Source organism: Symphalangus syndactylus, chromosome 20 (genome assembly GCF_028878055.3).
Source record: "Symphalangus syndactylus isolate Jambi chromosome 20, NHGRI_mSymSyn1-v2.1_pri, whole genome shotgun sequence".
Taxonomy (NCBI): Eukaryota; Metazoa; Chordata; class Mammalia; order Primates; family Hylobatidae; genus Symphalangus; species Symphalangus syndactylus.
Window position 1 is genome coordinate 28,365,656 of NC_072442.2, and position 12,744 is coordinate 28,378,399.

Below are 12,744 nucleotides of genomic sequence, written 5' to 3' on the forward strand. Positions count from 1 at the left end.
GTCATGCGGCTGTAGTTGAGAGGCTGAGGTGGGAGGATAACTTGAGCCTGGGAGTTTGAGGCTGCAGTAACAGAGCAAGACCCTGTCTCTTTTAAAAAAAAAAAAAATTATAGGAAAATGTGAATGCTTTGTCTGAACTTCATAGAATTTTGCCATTTTCAACCCTACCTCCAGTCTGGCAGTAATCAGTCTAGGATTTTTAGATTTAAAATGAAAAGCATCGCTTCAGACTTTGCTCACCAAAACTTAGTATGTAATTCTCTTTTTTTCTTTGCAGAAATGGAATCTATTTGGAATTTGCAGAAGCAAGGTAAGAATGATTAGATTACTTAAGATGTCACTAATAAGTAACCAACTGGACATTATTTTTGGGTGGGATTAACAGATGGGTGGTAATTTACCAAATAGACTTTGTATTTTGAGTTATTTAATAACTGCAATGAAAAGGCACTAGCAGCTGGGCAGAGTGGCTCATGCTTGTGATCCCAACACTTTGCGAGGCCAAGGTGGGAGGATTGCTGAAGTCCAGGAGTTCAAGACCAGCCTGGGCAGCATAGCCAGACCCCGTCTCTATTTTTTAAATTAAAAAAAAAAAAAAGTAGGGCCGGGCGCGGTGGCTCACGCCTATAATCCTAGCACTTTGGGAGGCCGAGGAGGGTGGATCACCCGAGGTCAGGAGTGCAAGACCAGCCTGACCAACATGGTGAGACCCTGTCTCTACTAAAAATACAAAAATTAGCTGGGCGTGGTGGCAGGCGCCTATAATCCCAGCTACTCGGGAGACTGAGGCAAGAGAATAGCTTGAACCCGGGAGGTAGAGGTTGCGGTGAGCCGAGATTGTGCCATGGCACTCCAGCCTGGGCAACAAGAGCAAAACTCCGTCTCAAAAAAAAAAAAAAAAAAAAAAAAATAGTATTAAGAGTGAATATGAAAAAAGAAAACAGCAACAAAAAGACACTACCGTACCAGGACTGGTGAGGATGGGGCAATACTGTAAGTGAAAAAAACAGATAAAAGTATTATTTACCTACTAGATGAAGACATGAATGTTTTCTTTTCCCCTCCTGGTTATGAAAGTAAGACAAGCCATAAATGTTATTAATGTAGGAAACCAACATGAATAAGTATTTCCACTTTTGGCTGGTCTTTCTCTGTATTTGTGTGGTAGACAACAAATAGCCTAAGAATTGAAATTCATAGTTCAGAAAAATATTAGCTGTTATAGGAGCCTTATCTGGGCTGGATATTCTCTGAAAAGATGGTTAGAAATTAAAATAGATTATCCTGATTATTGTGTGCCTTCTTCTTGAATATATTAAAATATGATTATTGTGGAATACATGAAATAAAGTGAGAGTTTTGTAGTAGTCACAGTAGATTTGGGTTTTTAGAACCATGTAACTGAATTGTATCCTATTCCTCATTTACTTTGCTAATTAATATAAGTGAATTTCAGATGGATGTGAAATTCCTAGAATTTCAGGACTTGAAATGTGTAGAAATTCTCTTATTTTACATATTAGGAAAGTGAGGTCCAGTGAGGTTCCTGTAAACTAGAAAGTGGCAGGACTAGAATGTAGGTTCCCCTGATTTCCCAACATTGCTCTTTCTTTTGGAGTTACTTTCTGTGTATCTTACCATGCAAATGAGAAAAACGTAGACTAGAAAATACACCCTGCAGGCTGGGCACAGTGGCTCACGCCTGGAATCCCAGCACTTTGGGAGGCGGAGGCAGGTGGATCACCTGAGGTTCAGGAGTTCAAGACCAGCCTGGCCAACATGGTGAAACCCCATTTCTATTAAAACAGCCAGGCGTGGTGGCACATGCCTGTAAATCCCAGCTACTAGGGAGGCTGAGCCAGGAGAACCGCTTGAACACGAGAGATGGAGGTTGCAGTGAGCTGAGATCACGCCATTGCTCTCCAGCCTGGGCAACAAGAACAAAACTTCGTCTAAAAAAAAAAGGAAAAGAAAATATACCCTGCAAAGTAGACCTACCTGTCTTTACTGTAAAATGGCCGTTAACTCTTAGGAATGAGCATGTTCTTCATGGCAGATTTCCAGTGGGTGGCCCTAGGAATCCCAGAAAGGATATTATTATCTCTGGACTAAACTGGATTGATTCTTAGCTGAAGTGGACTTGAGTTTTTCCGATATTATTTTCAAGCCTTTAACATTTTCCATTGGGTGACCAGTTGTATTGACTCTTGCCTTTTTTTGTTGTTGTTTTTGTTTGTTTGTTTGTTTGTTTTTGAGACGGAGTCTCGCTCTGTCTCCCAGGCTGGAGTGCAGTGGCGCGATCTCGGCTCACTGCAAGCTCCGCCTCCTGGGTTCACGCCATTCTCCTGCCTCAGCCTCCTGAGTAGCTGGGACTACAGGTGCCCACCACCACGCCCGGTGAATTTTTTGTATTTTTGGTAGAGACGGGGTTTCACCGTGTTAGCCAGGATGGTCTTGATCTCCTGACCTCGTGATCCTCCCGCCTCGGCCTCCCAAAGTGCTGGGATTACAGGCGTGAGCCACCATGCCCGGCCTGCCTTTTTTTTTTTTTAAAGCATGTATACTTGAAAAAGTTCTTAGGATAGGTAGAAATTATATATGTGTGTGTGTGTGTATATATATATATATATATAATATATATAATAATATATAATAAAAACAGTGCCCCTCCAGAAGAAGGGAGCATGCAGCTAAATAGTAAGAATTTAGAATAACCCTGGAGTCTTTTTCCAGACACATTCTAACAGTTTTATATTCTGAATCTGAAAGATCCATAGTCGTTTGTTAGTGCTGAGAATAAAGGCTGGTGTTACTGTGGGAGATTGAGTAAGTCTTGATTAGGACTGAATTGGTAGTTTTGCTAATTAATTTAACGTCAAGTTTTGGTGCCAGGTTTTACTTAGATAGTTCCCACACTGGTTAAAATAAATTTTGACTTCATTTGCTGAGAACAGCAAAAGAAAAATCCAAGTGTTTCTTTTAATATTGGATTATTGGTGACAAGCTTTTTTCTTTGGCTGCTGTTTTCAAATACACTGCTTTTGTAATCAGTAGAAGTACATAAAACCCTTAAGTGAACTCAACCATCTCTGATCTGTAGGAGTTGAGGCTCTCACTGGCTAGAGGACCCTGTACTTGGAATTCATTGGAATTCCAAATAGCTACTTCCAGGTTGAGAAACTGGATCATACATGTGTTAGTACAAAGAGGAAATGGGCTTGAAGTGCTGTTTTCATAAAAAAATTGGGCAGTTTAAATGATGGTTATTTGGGATTGTTATTGGAATATGGGCATTTTGAGATTCTAGACCTTATTTTTATTTATTTTTTTAACCTTTCTAGATCCCAAAAGGATAATCACTTACAATGAAGCCATGGATAGTCCAGATCAATGAAGGACCAGACTGCCTATTTGTAACCTTTCTGCAGCATTAGAGCCATCGTTCATGGGGGACACAAGGCTTTTATGCTCCTAGATCTTCAACGCAGCAGAGGAACCATAAGTAGAATCACAGGATAATATATACAAATATATATATATACATATATATATATATATAGTTATTTAAAAAAGGCAACTGAAAGTAATTAGACTTCTTAAGGAATCAAATTTATTTCAAGAGACTACACATGGTTATTTAATCTCCGGTACTGAATAGGTTTTTTTTCTTCTGTTAGTTTTTGTTTTTAAGTGTGAATGCAAGTGATTAATGAATACAGACTTAACAAGTGTGGTTCTAAAGTTCCTGCTGTCATCAACTTGGGCAACAAATGACCCACTGGAAAGGCAAATCCACTTAAAAGATTTCTGTATCTTGTTCTGTGACTGAAGTGATACACTAATCACGGGGAACCCAGAATGATTCAACATTTTCCCCCCACTCCTCCCTTGATCTTTTTGGTTTTACTTTTAAGCCCTGCGAGAATGCTGGATAAATGCCTTGAAGTTAGCAGGGTGTATTTTTTTAGCGAATATGATTTGCATGTCTTGCCAGGAGTTAAGCGGCCTCTGTGGGGTGTTGGGGAAATACTTTATTTCTTTCCATTTATTTTTTGTGGGGTGGGGATAGGGGAGGGCATTGAAGTTCTACAATTCTGGAATAGTTGATGGTACATAGTTAACTTGGCTTCGGTTACATATTGGACTTTAACAACTGAAGAATCTATGCGTGTCATTTAAAGAAAAGTTTCAGAACAAGCAATTGGCTTAGATATACAATCTGGAAAAATATTCCTGTGCCCATATTTTAATGTAATTGTATAACTGGGAGCAAAAATATATTCTGCTTTTCAACTGTAGGTGCTCCAGACTTGCTCTCTGTCACTAACACTAAATGTGCTGTTTTCCTTGTTTTTCATCAACCATTTAAGACAAACTTAGACCTTTCTGTAAATTATCTTTTAATTTCTCAGCAAAATCTAAAAGGGGAAGAAAAAAGTCCGTGAAAACTAAAACTTTTCATGTTTTTAGCCAGTGAGAAGGTAATAAACCCTGACTGTAGAAGGTGTGTTTTCATGCAAACTGTACTTCTGAGCTTGTTAGCTTCTAATTATATCTTAATAAATATATTTTATTACTAGAGCAAGATGGGTTTTTAAGGAAAATAATGTGAAATTCTGGAAATTTTCTTTGGGGCAGAGAAAAACATTAGCCCTGTCTTATCATTACATTGCCATCCTGTTGCACTGCAGCTTGTGTATAGCATGCTAAAATAAATTTGTGTGTGTGTGTGCAGAAATTAAGGGTCCAATTGAGATTGGGTGATGTTAGTAGCATAATAACAAGTTGTCTGGCCTGACACAGCATCACATCACACACACAGAAATTAGTATATCCATGTATGTCAAATACAGGTTAAAATATCAGGGCATTTATATAAAGAGTTGTAGTCTTCTGATAAAAGTAGACTGGATCCCCTGGGGTATTTGGGGAGAAAGTAACTACTTTTGCTCTACCCCTAGAAATGTCCAGTTTTGAGTGACTGTAGTATGGATGGGTTTTCTTGTTTTGTTGATTATTTGAGGCTTTTAAAACAAGTAGTTCATGAAAGAAGCTGTTGGACTCAACATAGAGTAGAGTAACTATCTTTTTAGTCTGGATTTCTGCCCTGCTTAGATTTTAAAAGTATAAGCATGGATTGCCAATTCCACTTGATGTAAACAAAACTTTTTATACATAATATATATATATATATATATAATAACTTATTGTATCAGTCCAGGTTCAGAAACTTGTGGTAGGCCAGTTCCAGATAGTTTCATTTCACCTGTAAACTGTATCACTTTTACTGATATTGTAATTTTCAAATGTATAATATGTTTACAGATGTGCCCTGCATTTAGTCTGCCTTGTTCCTATTTTGATTTTTGTTGAGTCTCCTGCCTGCTTGCCAAAAGCTAGGATGCTTCAGGCCCATGTACAATTGAAAGCAGAGGCATCCTTGAGCTTTAAAGCATTGAACAAACTGGAAAATGCAACATACCACATAACTGAAGTGAAAAAAGTCTGTGTTTTTGTGTTTTTTTAAATAAAAATTTTCAAAAAGTTAAAAAAAAAAGACATATAAGGTTGATTAAAGGGAAAAAAGGCTCCAGTTTGTTTTACAGGTTTTAAAGTTCTGCTGTGTGTTCAATTGCCTTGTGTAACCACTTGTCGCCTTAGGGCCAGATTCCCCTCTCCAGTCCCCTTTTTTTAAATGTCCATTTTGCTTGCCTGGAATTTTAAAAGTTCTTCTGTCTCACAACTCACAAGAAACTTTCTGGGTTTGTGACATACAGATGTTGAATGAATATATATTTGAAAAGGAAAAAACAAAAAACAAACCCAGCCCCCACCTGAATTGGGCTTTTTAACTTAGAAGCAACACTTGATTAAACATCTTTAGAAAGCTATTGCTTTTCTAATTTCCTTCCATATCCCTCAGGCCTCAGTGTTCAGAGAAGCCAAAAAGAATGTATCACTTCTCTGTCTGTCCAAAGGTTTTTGAGAGTCTCACTTCTAAATGAAACAATGCAACATTTCACTTTGATTTCTCCACTGAAATTTCCTTGATCATATGGTTAGAGGTATGTAGTTAGGAATGTCTGTTAACTTTCTGAGAACCCTAGTGCCCCATCATATTAACTGTCAGTATTTTGGGGGCATTAGGTTAATAGACTTAATTGCCTAGGTACAAGCAGGACTTTGGGACAAATCTCTTTGTGCTGTTTGGTAACACTTAACTCTATTTGTTGCAATTTTTCTCCTTACGTCCTCACACAATTCCTTACAGAGCACTTATTAAAAAAAAAATCTTAAGAGTTGATCTGTTTTCTGATTATTTTGTGTAAGCTTCTAAACAAACTTCAGCTGTGATCAATTTAGCACATTTAAATAACGTGTTATTGTTTGGTATAAAGAATTTTCCTTCAACTCAGAGTATTAGTACTGTAGCATAAACCAAATACAGTCTAGAGGGGATTTTTAACATCCCTCCATTATAAAGACTGAAAATGGGGTGTGTGTGTGTGTGTATGTGTGTGTTGAGTGTGTGTGAGGAAAAGATGGAGATATTAAAAATTAGTAAATGAATGTGTATAAGACATTAGTATTCAGAGAATGAACTTGTATTTATTTTGTGCCATTTGTTTTCATTACACAGAAAAAAGTCAGGTGGTTTAAATCCTTAAAAGGGTAGTATTGAAAAATGGCACTAAGAATGAAATTATGACCTATTTTTTTAATAGCTATGAAGATACTAATTATGGGTGAAGATTTCTTTTTAAATCTGTTTTGATTATTGTAGGCTTCTGTGTCACATACCACTCTTGTAGGTGTCCTCAATAATCCCCTTTTCCCACAAAATACACAGGGTGTATTATCTTTCTCTTTATTCACCCCCACTTTGCTGAACTGAAGTTAATTACATAGCCTTTCTTCTAACCTCCTTAGTAATGAACCTTCACGTAAAGTGTACAGCATCTATAGTAGCCAGCCCTTCCTCCTCTACTTTCTAGGAGGGGATAGCCAGTAACTAGGAATTTAATGACAGATTTTTTTTTTCTTTGAAATAAATGGCCAGAGAGTTTCTCCATTTTAGAATTTTGTTGTCCTCCTTAATCGTCTCTTACCTAGTTATTAATCTGCAGAAACTTCATAAAGGAAAAGTGCTGCATTGTTTTTACAAATAACAGTTTGTAGGGCAAATATGACAAACCTCAACTATGGGAGTTGTCCACAATAAAAATTTTGAAAAAACGTTACATAGTGATAATATCATACTTGGTTGTTAGGCTTGTTGCTTCCCCACATCAGAGGCATCTAATGATTTATCTTTTGTAATTGCTGTAAACTTTTTTAAATAAGCCATTTAGTGTGAAATCGTCATGTATCAAATGGCTACTGGCAAATGGCTATTGGAAATGGACTTTACTCAATTTTAATTCCATTGTAAATAAGGAGGGAGTCATTCCTGCAAGGCTCTCTTCAGAGAAATAGGTTAAAAGTCCAATTTCCAGGTATTAGTATAGTTATGCCATTGGGCCACATCCTCAAATAACAGCTGATCCCTCTTGTATGTTAACTGTGCAGAACAGTTATGTTATAGGACAAATATTAATGGTCATTAGGGTCAGATCGGTTGATGCCACACCAGTCAAGGTAGAGTCTAATAGGGCAGTATCTTAATAACCCTACCCATGACTTAACTGTTGGATTTGAAAGGAAAACGTAGGATTTGCTCTTCTCCCCTTACCTGCCACAAAATTTTGATTATTTGTTTAAAAGGGAGAGGCAGAGGAAAAGACTAGAAGCATAAATAGCTGCTCTAAGTTTGCCAGAGGCACATAGCTTAACATCAGTTCTTAATATCGATGTTATTTTTACTAATGTAATTAATCAACAGAGCGCCAAGATTCTTTCATGGTGAAAAGGGTGGGCTTCTGTTTTGGTATCTTAAAATGTTTCTTTTAAAATATACATCACCTGTGTGAGAACCAGGACCACCTGGGAGAGTGATGAATCATTGGCTCCACTCAAAAGCACTGCTTTACTGAGTTTTAAATTTCACACTGTTTTGCTGCTCAAGAAAGGTCTTAAAGTAGTTAAAGGATGCCAGCAATAGTGCGAATAGAATTTTCGGTTGTCTGCATAATAAAAACACCCAGTGCAGCATGATTGGTATGTTGCTCTTGCATTATTGGGAATGGTAAATCAGTTATGGGCTAGAAACTATGGAATAGCCATCCTCATATGTGATGGGATTGCTGATTCAGACTTCCCTATTTATCCATACAATTTTGTTATGTCCAGAGTTGTAAAGCCATTTTATAATACTGCAGTGTCCCCCCCCCCCCTTTTTTTTTTTGAGACGGACTGTCTGTTGCCCAGGCTGGAGTACAGTGGCACAATCTTGGCTCACTGCAACCTCCACCTCCCTGGTTCAAGCAATTCCCCTGCCTCAGCCTCCCGAGTAGCTGGGATTACAGGCGCACACCACCATACCCAGCTAATTTGTATTCTTAGTAGAGACGGGGTTTCACCATGTTGGCCAGACTGGTCTCGAACTCCTGACCTCAGGCAATCTGCCCGCCTCGGCCTCCCAAAGTGCTGGGATTACAGGTGTGAGCCACCATGCCCGGCCAAGTATCTCTTTTCTACAGCCTTATTAAACTAACTACATTTATTTTCCAATTTAGTTTTACTTTCAGTGCATATCAAAGTTGTACTCTTCCAACAAACTAACTTGAGGGCAAATTACATAGCTTTCCATGTACCCTTTTTTCCTCAGGTGCTAATCAAAGGCTCTGAAAATGGATACTGCTTTAGTGATGTCTGCTTTATTCTTAAAATGCTTATTTCTTTTGCTAGATGTAAAGATTTGGTGTTAACAAAAGTGGTTTTAATATGTAAATATGAATGAATGCCTTTAGTTTACCCTGTTTGTCTATTATTATTAATCTGTTTTCATTTATCCTTCATAGAGGAGGATCCTTTCATTATCTTGAATACATTTCATTAGATATTGTTGCATTTTAAGAATGAAAATACAACTGTTTTCTGTCTTAGATTAATCCTGCTGCTGCTATGAGAAACTGAAAATCAAGAATGTGATGCACTTTTTACATTACTATATACCATACATATACCATAGGTTGCTTTGATACCTTTCGTGTAGCACAGCCACTAACAAGAGTGAGTGAATTATAAAATTCTCTTTGGGAGGGAATCAGTACAAGTAACTAATTCTTAGCTGATATTGTCCTATGAAAGACAATAACTTAGGAATATAAGAATTCTGTTAATAGTACACTTTTTGGCCTTAAATGTCTTCTACTACTGAAAATAGTTTAAATCTTAGCTTTGTTTCTATTACTCCCTCTCTCTGCCTCAGAAAGAGGAATTGGGAAGAATGGCTTAAAGGACGTGGTGTCATTGATTTGTTGCTGATCTTTTAGAAAACATTTGTCTATGTAAGCTGGGGACTTATTTTTTGTTTGTATATAGAGGAGAAATAATACTGCCCTGAACCAATCAGATTTAGTTTAAATCAAATCAGTCAAAACTCCAACTATCTGTTTCTCTTGTCTTGTTACTTAGCAAAGGAAAACTTTAGTTAATGCTACTTGACAAGAAGAAAAGTCATTTCTCAAGCACATACCCAAACTTGAAGGTGATTGAACCCAAAATAATGGGTGGGAAACACCAAATGAGGTGGAGGAATATGAGAAAGATGTGTGGGCCAAAGCTGTCTGGTTATATTTTGATGTTGCCAATATCGCAAAGCCAAAATTTTAATTTGCTTATTTAATATATTTGTTGGCCAGAGATCTATTTTTATATCAATGTGCCTTGCATGTATATTAAAAAAAAAAATTTGGAAACGCCATGTAGTAATACCTGAGATAGTTGATGGTTCTTACCACCTCACTAATTTTTATGCAGTATGAAATGCTCATTCTATTGCCCAACTGGTGCTCTCTGTTTAAAGTTACAGATCTTGTCAAACTGGAACTATTTTATAAGCTGGGGAAGTGATTTACTTTTTTTGTTGTATCTTTTTTGTTCTTAGTCTGTTAGTGGCTGTCCTGTAGTGGGAAATAGTAAAAGGATTCTTCACTCCCTTTTCTTCTCCCCTCGGCACCTTCTTCAAGTAAACATTTCTTGTGTGCTTTGAAAAAAGTTTCAGCTTGCTGTTTCTTAGTGTTTTAAAGAAGTGTTATACAAAGCATTGTTTGCAAAATATAGGGAGATAATGGAGTCCACTTTAATTTGGAATTCTGTGTGAGCTATAATCCAAGTTATCAGCTCTTTCCAACTTTAAAAATTTTGTTAAAAGCACCTTGCTTAGAAAATTTTAAATATTTATGTCTGCAACAATTGTCTCAAAATAATAAACTGTGCAATTCTTGTCATTAAAAAAAAAGATCTGAATTTTCCCTAATGTGACTTGTTAGTTTCTCTCTGTATCTCCTGCCAGTGTAAATGTGAAAGCTTTGCTTGCATTACGTTTTAGAAATGCATTTTGCACACTTGAATTTTGCCGAAGCTCCGTGAAAAGGTTAGATCTAAGTAGATGAATAAAGCTATGCACATGTTTTGAAAGTTTAATTTGTGTGTCATTACCAAAAGTGACCGATTTGTCCTTAATACTTTGCTGTTCTTAGCTTTACCATCTTTGGAAACTTGGCTCAAAGTTACAGTTGGGTTAGCTCATCAGTGGAACTAGGAGAGAGGAAAACTGGCACCTATTTTAATAAAGTTCAATTTAAACGAGAGCTTGACTTGTATCTATTAAAGGGCTTTTCTTGAAACAGGGCAGTTTTATCAGCTTTACAAATCATTGGATGCTCTTCCTTAGTAATATTTTGGTTTATTTGATCAAATAGAAATGGAAAGTAATTCAAACTGAAAGACCCTTTTTTGTCATATGGAACTTGGTGACGATTTTATGTCTTTAAGCTGGTTTAAAGGTAGGATAGCCTTTTACCTTGGCTTTAGCATAAATTTGGTTTACTGAATTGACGGGTTTAAGATTAGAATTATTCAGTTGTTTGTAAGATCAAAGCACAGGTTGTTTTAAAGATAACGTGTATCTTTTAAAAAATTGCCCAAGCTGATTAGAACAAGTTTAGAAACTGGGTACATTTGGTTCAAGTGCTGCAATCTGCATGTACTAAATAGCTTTACTTTGTGTATGTGTACTTATAATGTGTAGATGTACTACCCAGGTTTTGTCAAATCATCTTTTTTAAAGTTTTTTTTTTTTTAATTGCTTCAGAACCTTTGTAGGAGAGGCTAATATGTTTAAGTAGAAGATATTACTGATAGCATTTTCCCTATGCTCCTACATATAAAATAAATATTTCAATTTTATAGCTTTTTCAATATACAGAAGAGGGTTACTTCTTCATCAAGTATATTGTTGCCTTTGAGGACACAGCAAAACCCTTCTATATGTATCTTCATTGATAGTGGCAGTTAAAAACTAAGTTATCCAGTTAAGACTCAAAAGGTGACCCATAATTAATTGCATGGCCTTAAGAGGCAGAAATGCAGGAGTGTAGCAGGCATTTAGATGGCTATGGTTCCTCTTCCGCATCTGTCAGTAGTTCTTTATGTTCAGTCTTAGAACCTATTGGAAGAGCAAAGTAATTTCTCTGTCTTGTGCAGAGGCGCTTAGGAGCTGAGTTACCTCTTAATCTGGGGGAATGGATAATAAGTGGAGTACAGTTATGTTAAAGGATGTTCCCCCCCTCAAAAAAAAGTTTCAATGTTTGTTTTGCCCAGTCAAAAATATAGATCTTTTCTAGATATAAGAACAGTGACCAGAAATTTTCCTTTTTGCTAAATGCTTAGGTATTTGCTGTAGCTGTTTCTGATGTCATGGATTCTGAGGAAGTGTCAGTTACGTGATGATCTTCCTTTACTGATGTCTTCATCATGTTCAGTGTTTTAAAAATATAAATTACAAACACTCTACAACCATACCCAGATTTACTTATTTTATCAGAAAAAAAAACTTGAGAAATTTGTAGATCAAATTGAGAGACAATAAGTGTACATTGTTGAATAAAAAATTTTAAAGTTTCTGAGGTGTTTGTTATCTTTTGTGTGCTTTAATTTTTTAAAAAGTCTTTACTGACTAATCTTAAATTCAGCTGATAAAAAATTTAAAAAAAAAAACTGAAAACTAAGTTTGTGACATTGATAATGATTTTTTTCCAAAGGGTCAAATATGTGAAGAATTTAAGTCTTAAGTGTACTATGGTCCTGTGATTTTTTTTAAATTTTTTTAACCATACAGGTTTTTACAGTGCTTAGAATTAGCTTGTTTATTGAAAAATCCAGAGCTATCCTGCCTTTTTGCAGGACATTAAGCCTTATGCTCTTCCAATTGAAATAAATCAAAATTGAGCTAAGCAGTTGAGCAACTAGAATGTTAAGCTGCCAAGATTCTGGATTTATTCATAACTTTATGTTGAAATATGTGGCAGTACACACTGGAGAAACTTCCTGTTTCTTTAGTACTGATTTGTCACAAGGTGAAAGGAAAATCAATGCCAACTTCAACATTATTAGAAAGAGCGGGAGACGGGAGGAAAGGACATAAAAACATTTACCAAAAGTGTCAGTCACTATAGAGATTGATAACATTTAGGTCATATGCTTTATTGTTCTTTGAGATAAGGAATAATTGTCCTTGGCCTGGTGAGTGACTTGCAAGGACACAAAAGAGAATGTGGAGTTTTATGGAAGCTTGACTTA

At 36.5% G+C, this 12,744-nt stretch overlaps 1 protein-coding gene across 1 annotated transcript in view; it reads left to right on the forward strand.

Moving 5' to 3' along the window:
• Positions 1-12,067, forward strand: part of NUFIP2 (nuclear FMR1 interacting protein 2) — a 38,383-nt gene extending 26,316 nt beyond the window's left edge. Inside the window, exons 3-4 of the mRNA XM_055257480.2 lie at positions 278-310; positions 3,342-12,067. Coding sequence (XP_055113455.2) covers positions 278-310; positions 3,342-3,394 — 86 coding nt within the window. The 3' untranslated portion in view covers positions 3,395-12,067. The remainder of the gene's footprint in view (positions 1-277; positions 311-3,341) is intronic.
• The last annotated feature ends 677 nt before the right edge of the window (positions 12,068-12,744 follow it).